General features: G+C 36.3%; 1 protein-coding gene across 5 annotated transcripts in view; it reads left to right on the top strand.

Moving 5' to 3' along the window:
* LOC135099991 (guanine nucleotide-binding protein G(o) subunit alpha) overlaps positions 1–23,204 on the top strand; it is a 228,984-nt gene that overhangs the window by 196,286 nt on the left and 9,494 nt on the right. For 4 of the 5 annotated variants that reach the window (XM_064002798.1, XM_064002802.1, XM_064002800.1 and 1 more), the window contains 3 exons: positions 10,112–10,240; positions 19,250–19,379; positions 21,997–22,150. In XM_064002798.1, coding sequence (XP_063858868.1) covers positions 10,112–10,240; positions 19,250–19,379; positions 21,997–22,150 — 413 coding nt within the window. The remainder of the gene's footprint in view (positions 1–10,111; positions 10,241–19,249; positions 19,380–21,996; positions 22,151–23,204) is intronic. The other variant, XM_064002799.1, reaches the window with a different exon arrangement.

Raw genomic sequence — 23,204 nt, 5'->3', positions numbered from 1 at the left:
CAGCAGTTCCCCTTCAACACTCTGGTATAAACCAGAATAATGAAATGCAGCACGGCAGGAATAATGTAATAAAGAACACATTTTAGCTGGTAAAAATGAAAAGAGAACTAATGATAAACCACATACCATAAATGCTACAGGAAAACAGAATATTAATGCAAGACTAAGATATAATAAATATGCATGAACCACCAAAATAATGAAGAGAAATAGTAATGCACCATCTAAATACTGAAGGAAATGCAAATGTTAATGCTGCACACTGGGAAAAAAATAAATAAAGTAAAATACGTGCATGAATTCCCAGATAATGAAAAGAATTCATGAAATATCACTCAATGCTGAAGGAAATGAGAATTATGATGATGATGATGATGATGATTGAGACTGAAAACCCCAGTGCACAGTAGCTGGTGGTAAGAGTGAACTGCATAGCATGGCATTAGGTTTTTGTGACCTTTTCTCAGGTTCTTAATTTATCAACTTGACCTTTACATCTGGCTAGTAATCATGATTGCCCTTCACAATGTCCCTGACTGCCCCACCCCATCCCAAAGAAGTGCATTGACCACCTTGTCTGAGATGCAAGTCTTGTAATCCTGTGGTTTTCCATTAGTTTTTATGGGGGATGTGTATATTTAGTTGCTTGGTTCAGTCAGTGTCTGTGCTTCTTATGCATTGGCTGGAAGAGAATGAGACAAATGGATGCATCAGAGAAAAGGAAAACTAGATAGATGGGCAGATAGAGGCAGAGAAACAGACTAACAGAAAGAAATAAAAGCAACCAGAGAAACAAAGAGGCAGGCAGGTAGACAAAGACAGACTAGCTTACAGAAACAGGAATAGACAAACAAACAAACTGAGAGACAGAGAATGGAACATGACATATAGTTGGAGATGAGAACAACAGTTATAACTCTTCTGTATTACTAAGGTTGTGAAGGAAGGAACAGCATGCAAGAGGTTAAGGAGCACCAGTGGTCTCCCTTAGCAGACACTCACTGAATCACACAGTCTTGCAAAGGAAGTGCATGACCTTTGAAGAGAAACCGGCTGTCTCACCTGTGACTAAGACAGTCTGAAATATAGATTGCTCCTAGAATAGCCTCTGCTGAGATCACCTTTCACTGCCTTGGCAAATTACTACTTTGTTGGAGGGAATTTTGCTCTCACAAGATAGACAAATCAAATGTAAAAGGAGAAAAAAACAGAATCGTATAGATTGAGTGTGTATTTACCTAGTTGCATTTGTATTAATGACCTCTCTGTCCAAATCACTTCAGACCTCCACAGTTCTATGTGGGAAGCTATTTTTCTTAACATCTCTTATACAAGCATCCTTTTTCAGTTTTCTCCCATGTCCCCTCAAGACTCTTGTATCCCACGTCATCAAGTCTTTTCTATCCAACTTTTCCATTCCAGTCATCATTCTGTACAGTGTAATCAAATCACCTCCCTCTCTCTCTTCTCTGTTTCAGTGTTATAAGACCCAGTTTTGACAGTCTTTCTCTGTGTGTGTGTGTGTGTGTGTGTGTGTGTGTGTGTGTGTGTGTGTGTGTGTGTGTGTGTGTGTGTGTGTGTGTGTGTGTGTGTAGGTGGAAAGGGGAAGGTGCCAGTCCTCAAAGGCAACACCAGCAGACATGATAGCAACCTAGTTGGGAAAGTTATGAGATGTACCTGACAAAGGCAAAACTGCACAAGGAAACTCTCTCTCTCTCTCTCTCTCTCTCTCTCTCTCTCTCTCTCTCTCTCTCTCTCTCTCTCTCTCTCTCTCTCTCTCTCTCTCTCTCTCTCTCTCTCTCTCTCTCTCTCTCTCTCTCTCTCTCTCTCTCTCTCTCTCTCTCTCTCTCTCCAACAAAGGCTGGTGGTACAGTTTGTACCATCTGTTGAGTGAACAAAACTTTTCACTCTTTCACACAACAGTGAAGGGAGCTTACCTGCTCTCATCTGTTTGTTTTTATTTCATTTAGAAAGTTTACTGAGAGAGAGAGAGAGAGAGAGAGAGAGAGAGAGAGAGAGAGAGAGAGAGAGAGTTCCCAAAGTAGTGTTCTTTGAGATCACATTACACACAGAGAAGAATGAAAGGCAGTTGCAGTAAGATTGAAATATTAAATTGTAATCCAAATGGAAGAGACTCATACCCAAGTGACCTGTGCTTTTCATAATAGTTGGGTACACTGAGTCTGTGGGTCTGTGTGTGCGTGTTTTTGTGTGTGTGTGTGTGTTGAGAATATTTTTGTAACCTGTTTGAGTCATCACCTACCGTCCCTCATTTTTGCTTCTTATATCATGTATCAGTTATTGTTGCTGTTTCCTTTTGAGTGTTATTTTTTTTCATTCATGTTTATTTATTTATTTGTTTATTTATTTATTTATTCATTTTGTTTATTTACTTTGTTTATATATATATATATATATATATATATATATATATATATATATATATATATATATATATATATATATATATAATATATATATATATATATATATATATATATATATTTACTTATTTTTGGTGGAGCCTGTATGTGCAAGAACTGTAGAGGAAGATAATACAAGACATTTTTTGTGGGGGAAGAGTGGCTGTGTTGATGGAGTTTTATCTGTAGGACTGTGCAAAAGATGTGTTTGAGGATAGGTGTGGCAAGAGCTACTACTGGAAGATATTGTACCAGGGGTGATTCTTTTAGGGAGATAATGAGAGGTTAGTCAAGAGGTGTTCAGGGAGGCTCTACCAGATAGTTGTATTAAGAGCTGTGTGTTTAGAAGTCACTCAGTGTTTAATTAAGAGTAACGTCATTGAATTCTCCATCATGACAGCAAAGCAAACAAGTGATTGGAATGAAGGAGAAACACCAGGTGAATGAGGTGCTGGTGGAAATGTCAAAGTTTATCGCCACCCTCTATCATCACATTCACACACACAAACACTTGAAATAATTGGAAGGCATCAAATCAAGGAGAAAGTTTGTTCATGAGGTATCAATACCACATCCATAACAGAATTTGAGTTAAACTTCTAATAACCTTGCATTCAGAACGGTCTGAATATTGTAGAAAGTATTGTTACAATTGAAGAAAGCATATAGCGACCAAGGAATAGGTGATGGAGGCCTGATATTGTAGGAGAGAGAGAGAGAGAGAGAGAGAGGAGAGGAGATCCAAAGATAATGATGCTTTGAAAGGTCATTCCTGCTGTATAATTAATGTTGATATTTACAGTCTACACACATCCTGAGGCACATAGTAACATGAGATGAAGATTTCTTCCCATATATGAATTTCAGCAATCTTTATAAAGTTTGCAATATTGTTCTGCTTGATGAGCTCTTCTGAGTACAGTTTGCTTAGTACTCATCAAGTCTTGGAAGCCTCAGCACACTTTCAATGTGAGAGGGAATTTGACCAAGGGCAAATTAAAAGGGAATAAAAAAAGTCCACTAAGGTGCTAATTCCTAAAGAGAATAGCCAAATGGATTATCTAAAGTTGGAAGATAAGTGTCCTGAAAACTCTGCCATTCTTAAGTGAAAATTTTGTGACTAGTAAGACCATTTAATTTGCATCTTAGTGGATCCAGTGTATGTCTGTGCATTTACCTTGTTTTACTCACCTAGTTGTAGTATACAGAGCCTCAGCTAGACTCATATGGTTTTGTCTTCATATCTACTGGTATATTTGTCCAGTTTTCCTTTAGTTGATGTATTACCTCTCCTAGTCTATTCAAAGTGTGTGTGTGTGTGTGTGTGTGTGTGTGTGTGTGTGTGTGTGAGTGTGTGTGTGTGTGTGTGTGTGTGTTTGTGAAATCTACTGACCTAATCTCTCTTTTAAATAATGAAGAATAGATATTATTTCACCACCATTCACTTTCAATGTGCAGTGTTTGCTTTAGTGACATCAGGTTCTGTGCATCCAAGAATATTACCAGCCTGACAGATCCATTTTGTTGCTCATACTGTTGCAACACTGGGCAATAGATGCATCGCCTTGTTGTAACGATGTATACAGGTGTGTGAATTCATATCATCATATATGTGAATCATGTGTACTTTGAACTTTTATCTTATACTCTTGAATCAGTTTTTTCTCTTTCTCTCTTTTTCAGTCATCAAATGGCACAAAAATTCATAATTCATTTGTCATTTTATCTTACCAATTGACATTTCATCTTACTTTTATTGCTCAGTATAATATTCAAACCTTCACATTTTATCTTTAATTCTTTTCAGCCATCACATATCACCAAAATTTAAGGTTTACACATGTTTCATATCTCACTTAAGTATTCCCAATAATTGAAGGCTTTCCATGTCCACATCCAAACCCATACATCCTCACTTCACTAGTTATGGGGTGCACTTCTAATTATTAAAGCAAAACACAGCACCGTATTTTAGCCCTCATTGTGTAAATTTGATTGCTATTGGCACACTCATTACTGAGCTATCCAATCCAATACTGAAATGCTAATTTTGACCTCCATTCATTAGTTATATGTAATGTGCCTTTATATGTATGTGGCAGTTTATTTTCTATGCACTTTTGGTCTGTTAGATTAGTTTTCTCTCATAGTCTTCTTCTATCTGCTAATGTATGGTTTTGTTGTTTGTTAATCACTATAGTGTTAAGAGTGGTATTTTGTCATACTTTTTCTTATTTTATTTGATCTCTTCGTGTGCATTTATAGCCTTCATCATTGATTTTTTTTTTCTTTTTTTTTTTTTGCATTATATCTAGTAGTTTATACATGTACATATTTATCACCTTTTATACTTATTCATATTCTCTTCTGACTCTGTAAGTAAGGTAATTAGTATATCTTTTTATCTTTTCTTTTTATTATAGTTAATTATTAATTTTCCTCTTGTATCTGTGAGTAGTATTATTCTGTTTCCATGTGGTCCATTAGACCACATCTGGTTCTCATAACTTGATTCACAACCTCCTGAACTCACTGCTGCTGCTGCTGCTGCTGCTGCTGCTGCTGCTGCTGCTGCTGCTGCTGGCCTGCAACCCAGCATTCTCTCAACCCTCACTTTTGTCTCAGTTTTGCCTTAAAGCTGTAGTAGCGTTCTCTCTCTCTCTCTCTCTCTCTCTCTCTCTCTCTCTCTCTCTCTCTCTCTCTCTCTCTCTCTCTCACTCTCTCTCTCTCTCTCTCTCTCTCTCTCTCTCTCTCTCTCTCTCTCTCTCTCTCTCTCTCTCTCTTAACTGTATGATTCTTATTTTTGGCATTCTCCCTTACTTTACATGTAAGTGTGTAAGTGTGTGACAGAGAGAGAGAGAGAGAGAGAGAGAGAGAGAGAGAGAGAGAGAGAGAGAGAGAGAGAGAGAGAGAGAGAGAGAGAGCACAACTGTTTTTGGACAGTCTTCATTTCATCTTCTCCAGTGTGATAAATTTAGCCATGAGTGTAGGAAATTTGCATTGAAAATACCCAAGAAAGTTTTGATATGGCTATTGTTGTTGATGTAGTTATAGTAGTAACTACAGTAGTAATAGCAATATGAACAATAGTAGTAGTAGTAGTAGTAGTAGTAGTAGTAGTAGTAGTAGTAGTAGTAGTAGTAGAAGTGGTAGTAGTAGTAATAGCAGCAACAGCAGCAGTTGTATAGTTAGTGTACAATCAAGAGCTCCTGCATTCCAATTCCTACCAAGACAGAGACTCGTAGTACAGGTTTTCCTTTCATGCTGCAGTCCTGTTCATGTAGCAGACAATAGTTACAGAGCTAAGTCAAGCAGTTGTGACTTCTTGGTGTGGCAGTAACAGAAGGCTGGCAGTCTTACCTTCTTGTGTCTTTACCTAGTTGTGGTTTACGGAGGGGAGTAGTCTCATAGTATCCCGTCTCTACATCTATCCAGTTTGGTCTTAAAAGCATGGACAGTTTTGGCATTGACATTGTCTTCACTGAGTTCATTCCATTTGTTCACACTTCCGTGAGGAAAACTATACTTCATGATGTCTCTTCTACAGCTAACTTTCTTCAACTTCTTACTATGTCCCCTTGTACTCTGTGTGTCTAAATTTATAAAACATTCTTTTGTCCACATTTTTCATACCATTGATCATTCTATAGATGTTTATTAAGTCCCCTCTCTCCCGCCTATTTTCAAGGTAGTAATTTCTAACGTTCTTAATCTCTCTTCATAGATCAACTTACTCAACTCTGGAACCATCTTAGTGACTGCTCATTGTACTCTTTCCAGTTTTATATTCTTCTTTGTATAAGGAGACCACACCACTGCCACATATTCCAATCTTAGTCTTATCTTGGAAATCAACAACTTTTTATCATTCCTTCATCCATATATGAGAATGCCATTCTTACTCTTTTCAACAAATTCATCATCTCTCCTGTAATTTTATCAATGTGTCTGTCCAGAGTCAAATTTTCAGTAACTGTCACTCCCAAATCCACTTCTTCTTTTGATTCCTTTAACTTCACACCATCCACCTCATAATAATATTATATTCTTTTCTTACTCTTACCAAACTTCATTACTTTACCTTTACTGAAATTGAATTCCATTTGCCAAGATTTACTCCATCTATTTATCTTATTTAAATCATCTTGCAGTACCATACAATCACTTATATTTTCTACCCTTCTCATCAGCTTAGCATCATCTGCAAAATAAGTTCATATAACTATCTATTTCTTAATTTATGTCATTCACATATATTGCAAACATTATCGGTCCCAACACTGTGTGTGTGTGTGTGTGTGTGTGTGTGTGTAAGGGTGAAGGAAGTAAAGCTCAATGATAGTGGCTGAACTCTGTGTTTCTCCTGCAAAGTGTTCCTTCCCTGTAATTGGACCGTTTACAGTGATGGACATTTATTTGAATGTTTAGTTTCATAATTAAGTGATAATAGTAATAATAGTAACTGGAGACTCTTAATTTGTCTTTTTGATGAGGAGGAAAATAAAATCCTGTGTGTATATATATATATATATATATATATATATATATATATATATATATATATATATATATATATATATATATATATATATATATATATATATATATATATATATCCTTTTATTTTACATTTAAATATTTCATATCATCTCATATTTTCATAGCTTCAAAGTCAGTAATTTGTGGTTCCTGTTTTTCATAAGGATTACTTTTCTCATGCTATTTGTTAATTTTGGAACGGGCATCACATTCCACAAAATATGCATGTTTATTAGATAATGAAAATTAACTGTGCTAACTCAGTTTACTATATACTATTTACCTATCTTGTTCATTGGTCACCTAAAATACAGTTACTTCATTGTCCCTCTGGAGAATACCCCAGCATTTTCTGCTGGCTACATACTCCTGTCCTTACACTGCATCCATTCAAAATCCCACTCTGTATAAAGTCTTTTGCCTGTCCTTTATGGAGCATGTCAGGTGTGTGGGATGCATTATATGTGTGATAAAGTGCTGGAATCAGACTCATATTTTTTTTTCCTTTCTCTTGCACAATGTAATCCTTTTACATCCATCCCTCACAAAATTGCATCACCTCTCTTAAATTTCCCAACCCACCCATCTTTCCCTTATTGTTTCTAAAAAAGGTCAGGTCTTCCAGGCTTCCACCACACTCAGGTGGATGTTATGTCCTTTGATGATGCAAAAATTAATCTTTTCAACATTTAGAAATCACTTTGAGTGATAATTGATTATCTTTAGGTGTCTGCTACATATCACTCATTTGCAAGCAAAAAGTCCATATTATATAAATGTTTTGCATGCTTTTCATGTTTTCAGTTTGTAAATACAATGACATATCTAAGTAATCAGATCTGGCATCACTGACTCCCTTTTTGTGTACAAGTAATCTAATGCACATACCTTGTAGTTAATGAAGTCTCGTCTTTTCAATCGCATCCTCTGAATTTCATCACCTTCCTTCTGAACCCAAATCCAGTGTCCTCTCAATATTTGCATTCAGTATGAAAGAAGATTGTATTAGAGGGACAGATGCAGGGTTGGTATGGAAGGGAAGAAAGAGAGAGAGAGAGAGAGAGAGAGAGAGAGTGTGTGTGATTCACCTACGGTTGTCTGCTGGTCACCCAGCCAGCTGTTACCCTATGGAAAGAGCTCAGAGCTCATAGTGACTGATCTTTGGGTAGAACTGAGACCACTTACACACCACACACCAGGACAGCGAGGTCTCAACCCCTCAGGTTACATTCCGTACCTACTTGCTGCTAGGTGAACAGTGGCTACACATTAAGAGGCTCTCCCATTTGCCTCACCGCTCCCGGGATTCGAACCCGGGCCTTCTTGGTTGTGAGCCGAGCGTGCTAACCACTACACTACACTATGTGGTGTGTGTATGTGTATGTGTGTGTGTGTGTGTGTGTGTGTGTGTGTGTGTGTGTGTGTGTGTGTGTGTGTGTGTGTGTTATACCAGTTCCCACATGTAGCTAAAAATATATGTGTAACTTCCTGGAAACTGACAACAAATGTGAAGGAGATCCAACAGGTCTCATGAACATGTCTCTGCTCACTGACTCACCGCTGTACATCAGGGAAAGCTGGGACATAGAGTGATGAATAAAGAAAAAAAAAACATGTTAAACCTTATAAGAGGAACACCCACTCATGAAACTTCTAAGAAAGATAATTATTTTCAAGGAAAGTAAGATGTAAATGTTTTCTTAATGAATGTACAGTCATGGCTACTAATTTTTCCCCCTTGAGAAGCATGAGTCAAGACCAGTCAGTTCTGAGTGTTCACTCAAATAAGCTACCCCTCTGCCCCCATGTATGGCTGTTTGAGATGGTTCAAACAACATTTACACCAGGATAAGGGGGGTGTGGGGCAAAGGGGGTGGCTTGTTCAAGTGAGTGTCCAGAAGTGACTGACCTTGACTTCAGGTTCTGAGGGGGGAGAAATTAGTAGGCATGACTACATGTTATGGTGGATGTATTTATTTTAAAGTTTTTAAAGTTTGCCTGATTGTTGACATATTGTACATATGCAGCAACAGTTACAGTTTACAAATAAATCTTTTCAACATATATTCTGCAACCTGCCCTCCTAATAAATATTAACTACATTAATTCAGTGAATTAAACACAGAAGAACTTAAAGAGGGCAGATGATTTTCAAACAGCTCAAAGAAAAAGTAACAATAGTAAAGGTTGTTGTATGCATAGAATATTCATAAAACAGACCACATACATTGTTTTCTAAGGCAGAAAAAAAAAGTTAACATAAAACATCAAATGTAATAATACAAAATGACACCCATATAGGTGTGCTGCATAACAGAGCAGAGAGGGAGATAAGCAATAACACTATTTTTGCTCCCCACATACAGCTGCACTAACAGACACTGGGGTTAGGTAATGTTCATGACACAGCAGCCGTAGCCGTGGTTGTGTAAGTTTTCAGTGCACCTGGGTTGATTCGGGCTTTGAGGTGCAGAGTGTGTGTACCCTTCTCTCCCCACCCAGCACTATTTATATCATTACATGTGTATATGCACTGCCGTTTGAAGTTGTCACTCACCTGTATTTCATTATGACAGATGGGAAAACATAATATGATCCTATAAGCAGGATGATGGATACCGGGAAGGTCAAGGACAGGTGAACTGTGGAGGAATAATGATAGGCCCACCACTCCTGCCTCTGGAAGTAAAAGAACAAAAGAGGAAATGTAATGTGTTTATATTCAAACCTAAAATGGCATGTGAAATTGTGTTTTTCTAGTATTATGTGTGTATTATGTGTGTGGCTACAAGAAAAAAAAGAAAAACCCTATCTTTGATGGACTAGCTAACCTTCAGTGTACACACACACACACACACACACACACACACACACACACACACACACACACACACACACACACACACACACACACACACACACACACACACAACATGAAACCCATGTCAACCAAACATTTAAAGATCACAAGCAGCCCTCTCACACACTCCACCTGTATTTACCATGTGAAAAATGAGACCATAGCAAAGAATTTTTGTCTGTAGGGTAATCATTCTTATCAGCAGGAGTGGCCTGTGCTCTGGGTAAAGGTAGGATCTTGGATGGGTTACCACTATTTCAGTAATAATTGTTTTCTCTTTGTGTTACAGTTTCCTGGACGACTTGGACCGCCTGGGTGCTAAGGAGTACCAGCCCACAGCACAGGACATCCTGAGGACCCGCGTCAAGACCACTGGCATCGTGGAGGTTCACTTCTCCTTCAAAAACCTCAACTTCAAGTACGTTGGCTGAGTATTGTGCTAGTTGCCATGAGATGCTGACTTACCACTTTGTTCTTCAGGGTGTGGTGTGTTGAGAAGAGGGGCCGACCGCAGGTGACCAATGCTCAATATGTAGAAATATTCTAGTTCTCTTTTGCTGCAGCAGTAGAAGAAAAGGAGAAATTCAAGGGGGTGAAATGTGTTAGAAAACCTTTATTGCTTCCTTCATATAAGTTTCGTGTGGGATCTGGTCTGCCATCATATTTTCCTTTTGTTACATTTATATTTCCATTGATTGATGGTCTTGTAACATGTTAAGATTCATGAAACATTACTCTTTGCATAGACACTTAGTGAAAAAGCTAAGTATCATGTCTAAGAGGAAAACTGAGCTTCATATTCATATGCAGAGCTAGCTGTACCTAAAAGTATTACAATCTAACCAGATCCCACATGACTCCACCACTCAGCCCACAGAGTGACGATATTACCACAGTGATATGCTCACAATTTCCTTCAGTGTGTTTGTGTGTGTGTATACATGATAACATGGTAAGTTATCCTGCAGTGGTCTTTATATGCTTCACATTTTTTGTATTCCTCCTGTATAGTAATTACAGTATTTCATTATTGCTTCCTCATAGTATTCTTATTCACTCCTGATGCTTTCTTTCTTTCCATTTCTTGTACATCTTCCTCTACTCTGAAATCCAATTTCCTTAACCTTATTTTTGAGGTTTTAAGTAACATATCTTTTTCAGTTAGTCTCTCTCTCTCTCTCTCTCTCTCTCTCTCTCTCTCTCTCTCTCTCTCTCTCTCTCTCTCTCTCTCTCTCTCTCTCTCTCTCTCTCTCTCTCTCTCTCTCTCTCTCTCTCTCTCTCTCTCTCTCTCTCCATTTCATTTCATATACACCCATTCTTTAGTCTAAAGCTTTGTACATTCTATAGTGTCTTTTTTTGCTGAGTAATGTATTTTAATTAGTAAGATTTTGGGGACTTAAATAAGATGATACCTTCCTTATCTATAATGATTTTTAAAAATTCTCTTCCGACTCTTTTTTTATTTTTTTATTTTATTTTATTTTATTTTTATACAGCATATACATTTTTCTTCAGTGAAACCTTGTACTTCCCTTCAGTATTTTTCATAAACTTATTTTCATTTTCTAGTGTCAAGCTGTGTATAATCCCCATGCTGTAACTGTCCCACAGAGAGACCCTCAGCATATACTTAGCTGCCCTTGGATCTCTTTCTTGTTTCAATCATGCCTAAACAAAATAACTGCTTTCATTATTGTTGTATTATTTTGCTTTTATTATTTTTTTTTTATGTATTTTGCAATAGTTGGACAGTCACGCAAAACATTATGTCACTAATGTATACCTTCATTGAACATACATTACATAAGACTCAAGAGCATTTCACCTCCTAACACTGATAAGTTTTGCAAGTGTGTTGAAAAGCTGAAGTATTTTTGCAGTTCCTTACCTGTCTAGAATTACAGTGTGCTTGTCTTTGTTATACCTATTTCACCTGGCAGTAAATCTATCTAGCCCCATCAGAGTAGAACATCTATGAATACATGTCACCTACTCAGTGTTACCCAACACACATTACTATCCAGTGCTATTGATAAAATTTATTTATATTGTCAGAAATGTTGTCACCTCCTCAGAATGATATGTTCATCCCTACTTATCAACCTGTTCCTCTTCCTTTGTTTCCCTTCCTATAGCATAGTATTCCTAATACATAAATAGATATATACCTATTCAGTGTTTTCCTGTCTCCTCCTTCACTCCATTAGCTTGCCTTCATCATTTGTGCTGTTGTTTCCTTTCCCATCCTCCCTTTCACATCCTAATTCTACCCTCCTCCTCAAGCATCCTGCATCTGCTGCATGCTTATATCCCACAATCAGATTTCAGGAGTTATATGCATTGCCACCATGATAATTGGAATGTCTTGAATATACTTATTTATAGATATGGTCATCAAATTGTTAAACAATGCTGTAGGTAATTGCTCCATGATCATACAGAAAAAAATGTTCTTGCACCAAGGATGAATCAGTGCACACAAAATCGTGTTATTTTTACTGTTTCTGAAATATGATGCAAACATTTCTTCATATTAGTATACATATACAAGAGAAGGTACTGTGATACCTTTGCCTGCTGTTTAGTTTCCATATAACAGATCCAGGTTTCTAAAGGATATTATAGTTACACAACATACCCTTGAAGAAACAATGTGAAATTTTCCAAACTCTAGCTATTCCAGTGGTCTCCAGAATCAAGCCATATTTTAAGTCATAGTGGTAGTGATGCTCACGTGATGGCTGCAGTCAGGCATGGTGGCTTAGTATTAACTATTGAAATGTTAGAATGATTTAAAGTTGAATATTGCTTTAAAGTTGAATTAAAGAAACACTTCATTATTGTATAATTGCAGCATTAATATTTCAAGTACTAGCTGTACCTTAAGTACAATACATTAATAAAGAGTGAATGGGATTAATGCATGTTACTAACTGGAATTTATAAAATTATGCAAAAGAATTCAAAGTTATGTAGTTATGAAAACATACAGATATTCATTTAACACAGCACAAAAGACATCTGAGAAGTGTGTACACAATTACTACATTTTAATTCCAACCGTAGCATGAAATTTAGTGAATGGCATTACGTTTTTTCCAAATTTATTATGCGCATTTAGTTACTGCTATAAAAATAGCTGTACGACATCCGGCTGAAAGGGCCTGCAAGAGCCCGCCTCGGAGACAAGCAAGACCAGTGCAAGAAGTCACTATAAAAATATATTCGTCGTATTTGGTGGCCTAAATCACCCCCTCGCCATTGCTTAAGAGTTAAGTGATCTTGCCTATTTTCTCGTAGAAAGCTTGGTTTAGTTTCATCCTCCACCCCTACCTTTGCTATTCTTGGTGTAGTTTCGCATGGTAAATTTTGTTATCCTTCGGCTTAGGCATCACATCAAGTGGTAACTTCTTGCCTTATGTATGTGGCAAGGAGTATAATTAGCCTTACTTGTCAATTATTCTAAGGATATTTAAGCTTAGTGCTGTTGTTGCTGAGCCAATATATACATTTTTATGGCTAGGATAGAGTATATGTTGTATTTAGGCATTGCATCTAACATTGAAATATTCCAAGAATAGCTTTAGCAGTCAATTTATTCAGTTTCAAGAGGCTTCATGAAACAGATATGTAGTACAGAAGCTATTGTTAAATGTGTCAAATAATGATTGGGTGATTGGATTATGAGGCAGAAGTTACCAGATTTACTTCTCTAAACCTTAGCTATATGATTCATCTTTGATGCTTCTCTTAGTGTTGATGCACATCACTCAGGGTAGTGTAAGGGTAAAGGTGCAGCTCCTTAATTATATTGGTTCCGCAGCAACAGTGCAGTTTTAGATTAGAGTGCACGCTGTAGTTGATTTGTGACGCCAGACCTACACCATGTGGTCTTGAGGGGCTTCCAGTGGAGTAAACTGGAGCTACATCATATGCTGCTTAACTGATTGCAAAGGAAACTGAAATATAATTCTATAAAGATATTAAAAATCTTAAAGGAATCTTATTTGTCAACATGTAAGGTATTAGATACTGAACATTTATATTGTTCAGTGATGTCAGTGGTAAGGATCATGTAAATCTTGCCATTCTGATTCACTATACTACAACACATCATAACAAATGATAGTTCTTTTAGCTGTTTATAGTGGATTTCTAAACTGTGTGATGTCAAGAGAAGTGAAATGTTCTTGCATTACCAGGGATTTCTAGGGCTTTTCTTTTATTGTTAAAAATAACAGAAGAATAATGAGTGGAACTTTGTTTTTCTTGTTTTGTATTGCAACTTATATGAGATGAATAGATTATTTTTACATGTATATCAGTTACTTGGTTACTATTGATCCATAAGAAACTTAATTTGATGTATTTTCTAAGTGAAAAATGGAAAAAGAAAATTACACATATGATAAATATTTTAGTAAAAGATAAAGATGTGTTTTGAGTGTTAGGGAATTTAGAAAATGCATATTACAAAATAAATAGTGAAGGTTTGTAGATGGCTTTGAGCATTTGATTGGGAAGTAGGAAAAGTGAGTAATTTACTATTTAAATTAAGTTGCAGCATGGGTATTCTGAAATCCCCTTGGTTGTTTAACTTAATTATATACAGAGGTTGCTGTAGGGCAGGTGAATGCAAGATTGCCAGGTAGTGGTCTGTTTGAGTTTGGTGAATATTGATGATTGAAAGTAGACTCTGAATTAGTTACTGTTGACAGACAATATTGAAATGGTGGCTGATTCAGAGGAGGACTTGATACAACTGGCAGAAGAAACCAAAAAGCTGTGAAATTGAGTGTGAATAGGTCAAGAGTAAAGAAATGAAGTGTAAGACAGAGTGATAGGTGGTAGGAGGAGGAATGTACAAGCAGTGTTCAATTAGATTTAGAAAAATTTGCTGCTATGGTTATGGGAATAGATGTTGAGGTTAATATGAGCATGAATGAAGCAAGATGGGTGTGGGGAGGAATGGATACATGTTTCACATATAAATTGTTTGGAATAAATGCAAGTTGTCTGAGGTAATGATACCAATTGCACTGTATGAGGGTCAAACATGGCATATGGGAGAAAGAGAGAAAACATTTAATGAAATGGAGAAATTCTAGTGTCTGAGGAATGTGTATGGATAGTATGAAAAATGTAAAAGTGTGAAAAAAGTTATGCTGTGAGAAAGTTGGCAGATCAAGCAAATGAGAAAGTTCTGAGATAGTTAGGTACATAGAGAAAATGGAAGACTAGCAATTGAAGATGACTGGATGAGACATGAGACCTGCAAGGCTAAGAAGACCGCAAATGGAATGGATGGCCAGTGTGAAGAGAACATTAGATATTAGAGGGATGGCTGTAAACCAAGGAAATATAGGGGAGTTTATGTCTGGAACTAAAACAGCTAATCCACCTTACACTCTACATCATATATATATATATATATATATATATATATATATATATATATATATATATATATATATATATATATATATATATATATATATATATATATATTTTTTTTTTTTTTTTTTTTTTTTTTTTTGGGGGGGGGGGATAAGAAACAATAAGTGGATTTTTTTCTCAAATATTATCCAAAGATTGAAGATTTCATCTCTTCTAAACCCATCATGTTTCTTACTAGTTATGTCTGTTGTCATTGCATATACCTTGTTTGTTAGGATTTTGCACTTCCCAGGTATATTCAACAGAGTATTCCCATTCTAATTAGTGTATTCATTCACATTTATTTTTAACTCATGTTCCTTTGAGGATGTAGACAGTAGTTTCTAGTCATTTTTCTTACCTTCAGGTCGAATGACATAATAGGAGCATAGCTACTTTTTCTCATGTATTATCTGAATATCAGATATTATGCCACTACATGTACTTGGTGCTGTCCCACACTTCAGATTCCTTGTCACATCTCATCTTTTGATATCTTGTCACTGAATAACACAAGGTGGCAGTGTCTTTGTGTCCTTTCTGCATTGCACCACAGTCATACATATTTGAAAATTACAAAACTGAGAAAAAAGGACTTCTGCTTGAAAGTCATCCATTGTAATACAAAACTAAGAATGGAATGAAAATTTCCATAGGTGAATTATTGTCCAGTGAAGACCTTAGAGATGTAACAATAACTCCTGCAGCTTCATTTATAATAACTAGTTGCAGATGTGAAAGATTTCTAATTTTCTTTCTTTAATCTATTTGGTCTTATTCCCTTTTAAACCACATCTCTACTTACTTGAGACTCAGTTGACAAAGGTTGCCAACAGGAGCTGTTATTATATTCTCTCCTTACTACTGCATCCTCAGTTTGATGCAAGGCTGAACGTTGTGCTCATCTACACAATGACACTACTAGTTGTGCCATTGGCCTTCACTCCCTGAAATATTATATAATTTTCAAATATGTAACAAAATTAAGTAATTCCTGTACATATTTATGTTTTCATCTCTTGCCTACTCCAGTTAGCTGTGCAGAATTATTTGATTGTCAGTTGATGAAGAGAGAAAACACAAGATAAGGTTCTGAGGAAGAACTAGTAAAATTGAAAAAATTGAGACAACTTGTATACGAGTTCCCATGTAGAGAATGGGATAAGCTCTAATCTGCTCAGTTCTGACTTGATGTCTTATATCACCATCTTGATGCTTCTTTTACAATGCAAATATATTTATTACTAAAACCACATTGACAGTATGATTGAAAGCCCCATGAAAATGAAAGAACATTTTTTAAATGAGGCATAAGTTAGCTTGGACATCTGAACATGGCACGTGTGGTATGAGCTAAACTATATTGTAATATGAAAATGGTGCACCATGACCTAAATGGCAAATTGGGAGGCATTTCTTCAATATAATTGGTTTCATTATCATCATGCTGATGTGTTGTGTAGCTTTCTCTTTACTAGGATTACTATTAATTTTATAATAATTAGATATTACCTTATGACTTTTACAACACTTCTATTGCCAGATACACCAAATTGGTGTTGATTTGTGGTATGTCATTCCAATAATAACAACTGTACTTTGATTTACATTTGAGCCGCCATGGAAATATTTTTTCACTTTTGTATCCTAATGAGATACATAATAAAAAGGCTTACAGCAACATCAACAGTATAAACTTACATTTCAAAAGGCAGATAGTCTTCACTTAATTTTCAGGGTACTAATTCCAGATCCTGATCCACTTACACACAAATTTTCATTTTTGAGATTTCAGCATTCACCACCATCTTTGGCTGCCATTTACTGTGTCAAATCCTTCACCTAATTCTATTAAACTTTTCTCTCTTTTTGACTCCTCCCAGCATTTCTTTTTTTATTAGTATATCCTGTCACATCTTTGCTGTCTTGAATGCAACAAAAAATATAACTGCTTCAAACATAATGGCTCTGCCTGCTCATGAAGCTTTCTCTTGTGATGTTTCCAGTGCCTTCACTTGCCTTAACTCCCAGACTTATCATTATCTTGATGGAGTGTGTGCTATCATAACTCAAAAATTAGGTTTCCATGCACACACTTTGTCTGGACAAATATTTCTATTGTTTCTTCCACCATTCATTCTTGATAGAAGTTTGCTTGTATTTTGCCCCTTCCGAAGAATAGTGATTATTCAGATCCTCTAAACTACTTCTCCACAGTATGACATTTTGCACTTCCAAATCTAATGAGTCTATCCTGAAATTGCCTTCTTATAGATGCTGCTCTTCTCTGTAAAATGTGATTTCAAGTTCCACTTCTGATCATTTTGTTGCTGGTGTGGCCGATGGTTTCATCACTATTGTGTATCACTATTGCATTAGCATATTTTATGGTTTCATACAGCATACACTTTCATTCGTCAGTCATTGTTGCTCTGTTTCAAAAGACTGTATACAAGCTTGCATATATCAATCTTGTCTATAAATTGGCAGTTCTTCATGCTGCATGATCTTTGGCACTACTTATGTATAATGGAGTCATTATCACATTGTGTTAAATCCCTATAACTAAAAAAGTTTGCTCCCTTTGATCCACAATAGACACTTGAAAGTGATAGAGGGGATTGGTTATATGGTGTGACGGTTTATTATATTCTTGGAGGTAATGGCCTTCCATATTGAAAGTCTTGGCCAAGTAGCCTTACTCACCTAAGACTCTTCATTAAGTGGTGGAAAATATTAAGTTTGAGAACCAAAAATATATTTGTGAAACAACTGGGAATTAATTGCATAAAAACTACAAAAAAAAAAAAAAATGGAGTCAACACGAAGGGGAAACTCAAGATGTCTAATGCTTGAATATCTGAGAAATTAACCCAAAAAGAAGAAGAGTGGTGGGACAATCAAGGCAAAGCAAAGACCAGTTGGACCACAGTAATCATCAGTGGCTCAGCTTGTAATGTACTGTGTGGCCGTACTTTTCTGTTTGGGATCCAGTCACTGGCGGCTCTCCTGTATATAATTATATTTCATGGTTGGCTCTTGATTATTTTCTCAGTGTCCTCAATCACAGGTCATTACTATGTAAAATATGAAATATAAAATAATAGCCCATGTACAGTATTTAACAAAAACTTAAAAACTGTTATGGTTTGGTGCATAAGTAGATTTTTAGTTTTTACTGTTTTCATAGCAAAAGCCGAAAGTTCTTGTAAGACCATAGATTTCTCTATAGGAACAGAGCATGCTAGTGTAGGCAGGTAGCATGTATATATTGTAGTTGAGAAGTTTTGTTCTTTTGAATCATACCAGATTATAATAAACAATGGGGTTACTAAATTACATGCCAAAGATTTTTTACTGTCTACTTGAACACATGCCTTGTCATCAACCAGTCCTTGTCATAACTTCCTCATAGCTGAGGATGCATAATCTGAGTAAACCATTCAACAGATTTGCACTTGAATATATTCATCACCACAAATTTTAATTATCATAGCTATTTTTATCAGAAATAATTAGGTAAATAAGTGCTCAGCATTGCTCAAGAATTGTAGTGGAAGAAAAGATGATAACATATGGGTATATATTCAATTATTCCTAATATGGTGAATCGTGCTAGAATTTAAAATCATATTTCTTCTGCATGCTATTATTATTAAGTACCGAGCTGCGATTAATTCATCAGCTCATGACTTTGGTCCTTGCACTGCATGGCTTCAAGAAACATGTATTTGAAGATTTACTGATGCCACTCCATCACTTCACATCAGTTTACTGATGCCATCTGATTATATCTTAACTTTTGATATCATTCCATCATCTGTTCATGCCTAGTTCTTGATGTTACTTCCTTATCTTATTTATATCTTATTACTAATATCACTTTACTACTGCCTATTGTTAGTCTGATCATCAGACCTGAAATTAATGTACTATTTTTTAAATGACATATCATAAGATCCTTAAAACTTGATCTTTTAATCTGTCCCAGGTTATTTGATGTCGGTGGCCAGCGCTCAGAAAGAAAGAAATGGATCCACTGTTTTGAGGATGTGACAGCCATCATCTTCTGTGTAGCCATGTCTGAATATGACCAAGTCTTGCACGAGGACGAGACCACGGTAAGTGTCTTCCTTCCATCCACCCTTCCTGTCCTTGCTGCAAAACATAAGTAGCAGTGGGACAATTAAGGCCATTCTAGAGGAAGAAAAACAAAACTTGGACCATGATCACCTTGGTTTGAGTGGTAAAGTGCCATGTATCTTGAGTGTTACACCAGGACCATGATCACTTCGGTTTGAGTGGTAAAGTGTTATGCATCTTGAGTGTCACATCAGGCCAGGGGCTCACTCACTGACCACTGCATCTCATGGCTGCCACCACAACAATGTCTCAGTACTCAAAAAAACACAAGGCATTACACAGGAATATTTTGCTAAAGTAGTTGTACATATTTACCTAGTTGTAATATATGAGGAATGAGTTACACTCATAGGATCCCACATCCATATCACAATTGGTCAATTTTTACTTTGCCAACTCTTGGCATTTATAATTTCTTTGTCCAAGTTATTCCACACATCAGTACACCAATAGGAAAAACTATGCTTCTTAATGTTCCTCACATATCTAATTTTGTCAATTTCATTCTGTGTCCTTTGGTGGCTCCTGTGTCTCAAATAAACATGGTTTCATTACTGATTTTACCCATTTCTGACATAGCCCTAAACATTACTATCGTCTCTTCTTTTCTTTCTCCAAATGATGACAAACTCAGCTTCTGCAAACTCCCACTATAAGTTAGATCTCCCAGACTGGTTATAATCCTTGTTGCTGCTTTCTGTATTCTTTCTATCTTCTTTGTCTTTTTTGTGTTAAATGTTTTATGCTTAATCTAAAATTATTGCATTCACACACACACACACACACACACACACACACACACACACACAAACACACGCACACACACACACACACACACACAAACACACACACACACACACACACACACACACACACACACACACACACACACACACACACACACACACATTATGAGATGGATGGTGTGAAGTTAAAGAAATGAAAAGCGGAAGTGGATTTGGGAGTAACGGTTACTGAAAATTTGACTCCAGACAGACACATTGATAAAATTACTGGAGAGACGATGAATTTGTTAAAAAGAGTAAGAATGGCATTCTCATATTTGGATGAATGAATGATAAAAAAAGTTGTTGATTTCCATGATAAGACCAAGATTGGAATATGCAGCAGTGGTGTGGTCTCCTATAACAAAGAGGAATATTATAAAATTAGAAAGAATACAAAGAGCAGTCACTAAGATGGTTCCAGAGTTTAGTAAGTTGATCTATGAAGAGAGATTAAAAAATGTTGGAAATTCCTACCCTTGAAAATAGGAGAGAGAGAGAGAGAGAGAGAGAAGGTTCTATAAACATCTATAGAATGATAAATGGTATGGAAAATTTGAACAAAAAATGTTTCATAAATTTAGACACACAGAGTACAAAGGGACACAGTAAGAAATTGAAGAAAGTTAACTGTAGAAGAGACATCAAGAAGTATAGTTTTCCTCATAGAAGTGTGAACAAATGGAATGAACTCAGTGAAGACATTATCAATGCCATAACTGTCCATGCTTTTAAGACCAAACTGTATAGATATAGAGACGGGATACTATGAAATTACTTCCCTCCTGTAAACCACAACTAGGTTAAACTAGGTAAATACACACACACACATACACAGAAATTAATCTACCAACACTGGAACAAAGAAGAGAAAGGGAAGATTTAATACTAATTTATAAACTCTGGAATAGAGTGGAAGAAATAAATAATGAGACATTACTGCTAAAAGAAGTAGAAAATACCAGTTACACATGAGGACACAGCAGAAAACTAAGAAAAGGAAAATGCTGAAGTAGCATAAAGAAATATAGTTTCCCACAGAGAAATATAGAAGTTTGGAACAAGCTCAGTGAGGAGGTAGTATCGGCAACAAGTGCACATAATTTTAAGGAAAAACTGGACAAGTGTAGATATGGAGAAAAGACCACACAAGTGTTGCTCTGGCTCTGGAAATTACAACTAGGTAAATACAACTAGGTAATGCACACACACACACACACACACACACACACACACACACACACATCTTTATACAGGGATATCTTGAAAACAACCTTACCACAGAATTAACCCATATGAATAGTTTGATATATTTATAAAAGTACAGTAAAATCCCTCTCATCCGGCAGCTTCAAGTATCCGGCACATTTTTCCCGAAGCCTTAAAATCAATAAAAATCAATGTGTACTCATAAAATCGATTAAAATTCCCGCGCGAGGCATACTTTGTCCCCTCGCCACCAGAGCGCACTGCTTCGCGCCACCCGCGGCCCACTGCACTGTGTTTACTCAGTGACTCAGTCCCGCTTGTGCAATGTTTATCGCCTGACGCCTTCATCATGCCTAAAGTTGTAGAAAAGAGGAAGCATGTTGTGCTTACACTTAAGCAGCTGATCAGATCAGCTGATCTTTGTTATGGTAAGATGCGTGAGTGTAGGGTGGTGATTGTGGACATAATTTCACTTCTGTTCAAGTATCCGGCAATATTCAAGTATCCAGCATGTCGGCGGTCCCGTTGATGCCGGATAAGAGGGATTTTACTGTATCAAATATTTTTCATTACAGATATATTTAAATCTTCTCTTTTCCAGAATCGCATGCAAGAGTCTCTAAAACTGTTTGACTCTATTTGTAATAACAAGTGGTTCACCGACACATCAATTATTTTGTTCTTGAATAAGAAGGACTTGTTTGAGGATAAGATCAAGAAGAGTCCAATCACTATATGCTTCTCGGAATACACTGGTAAGGTCTTCAGAGCAAACCATTCTACTCCTGTCAAAGTTATTTTATTCACTTTACAGAAATGATCATCTGTATATTAATTGTTGTTGAATTCCAGTTACAAAGACATGATCATTCCTTTTCTGTGAGTCAGTGAGCCAGTGGAATTAGTCAATATAATTTCTTGTGATACCATGCTACTAAAATCTGTGGTGTGAAAGGGGAAGGAGTAATAATGTATAGTAGATTTATCTTTATAGGCCAGATGGCATAATGACTTGTGTGTGTATCTGAGGGAACTGGGGATGAATACCTTGACTAGGGGGAAATATCTGAACTGGTCATATTTTACAATAAAGCTTCTATCAAGTGACAACAAGCAAATATGAACATGAAGAAGACATGGCTTTTGTAGTTAAGAAATCTAGTACTCTTGAGGTTTATGTAAGGTCATATGGTTTTATGTTTGTAAATTAGAGATATTGACAAATACAGAGTGAGGAGCTGCATAATGTGAAATCTTCGCTGTATATGCTTGATATGATTAGATCTGGCCCTGCTGGATCAATACATAGCCACAGTTTGTCAGATGTAATTATTTCAAAATATCATCCATAAGCTGAAAAGGTGTGAACAAACTAGTTTATGAAGATTCAGGTTCAGGTGTTGCTCTTTTAGTCAAAAACATACATAGAACAAAACTTTCTGAATAGGTGAGAACAGCATGTCCCAAGTCTGAGACTGAATCAGGAATAGCATTGGAATTGCAGAACATATTTATTTCAGGCCATCTTTTCTTATCTTTTTAAGCATCATGTTTTACCGTTTTGATTTATTGTTTGTTTACTCTTCTCCTTCTCAATGCTCATTTTCCATGATGTTAGATTTCTGGATAAATGATCAAAAGTACCTTTGAGGTGCTATAAATAATAGTAACTGACATCCATTCATTGAGTTACAAAGGTTGTTTGTGACAAAGCAATGTACTTTTCCAGCATATACATAATCACTTTCATTAGTCTTTCTAGAAATACAATGAAATTTATGAAATTTATATGATTTATGATATAGAATC

The sequence above is a fragment of the Scylla paramamosain genome, chromosome 4 (genome assembly GCF_035594125.1).
Source record: "Scylla paramamosain isolate STU-SP2022 chromosome 4, ASM3559412v1, whole genome shotgun sequence".
Taxonomy (NCBI): Eukaryota; Metazoa; Arthropoda; class Malacostraca; order Decapoda; family Portunidae; genus Scylla; species Scylla paramamosain.
The sequence above is the reverse complement of the archived record's forward strand: the minus strand, read 5'-3'. Positions and strand labels throughout refer to the sequence as shown.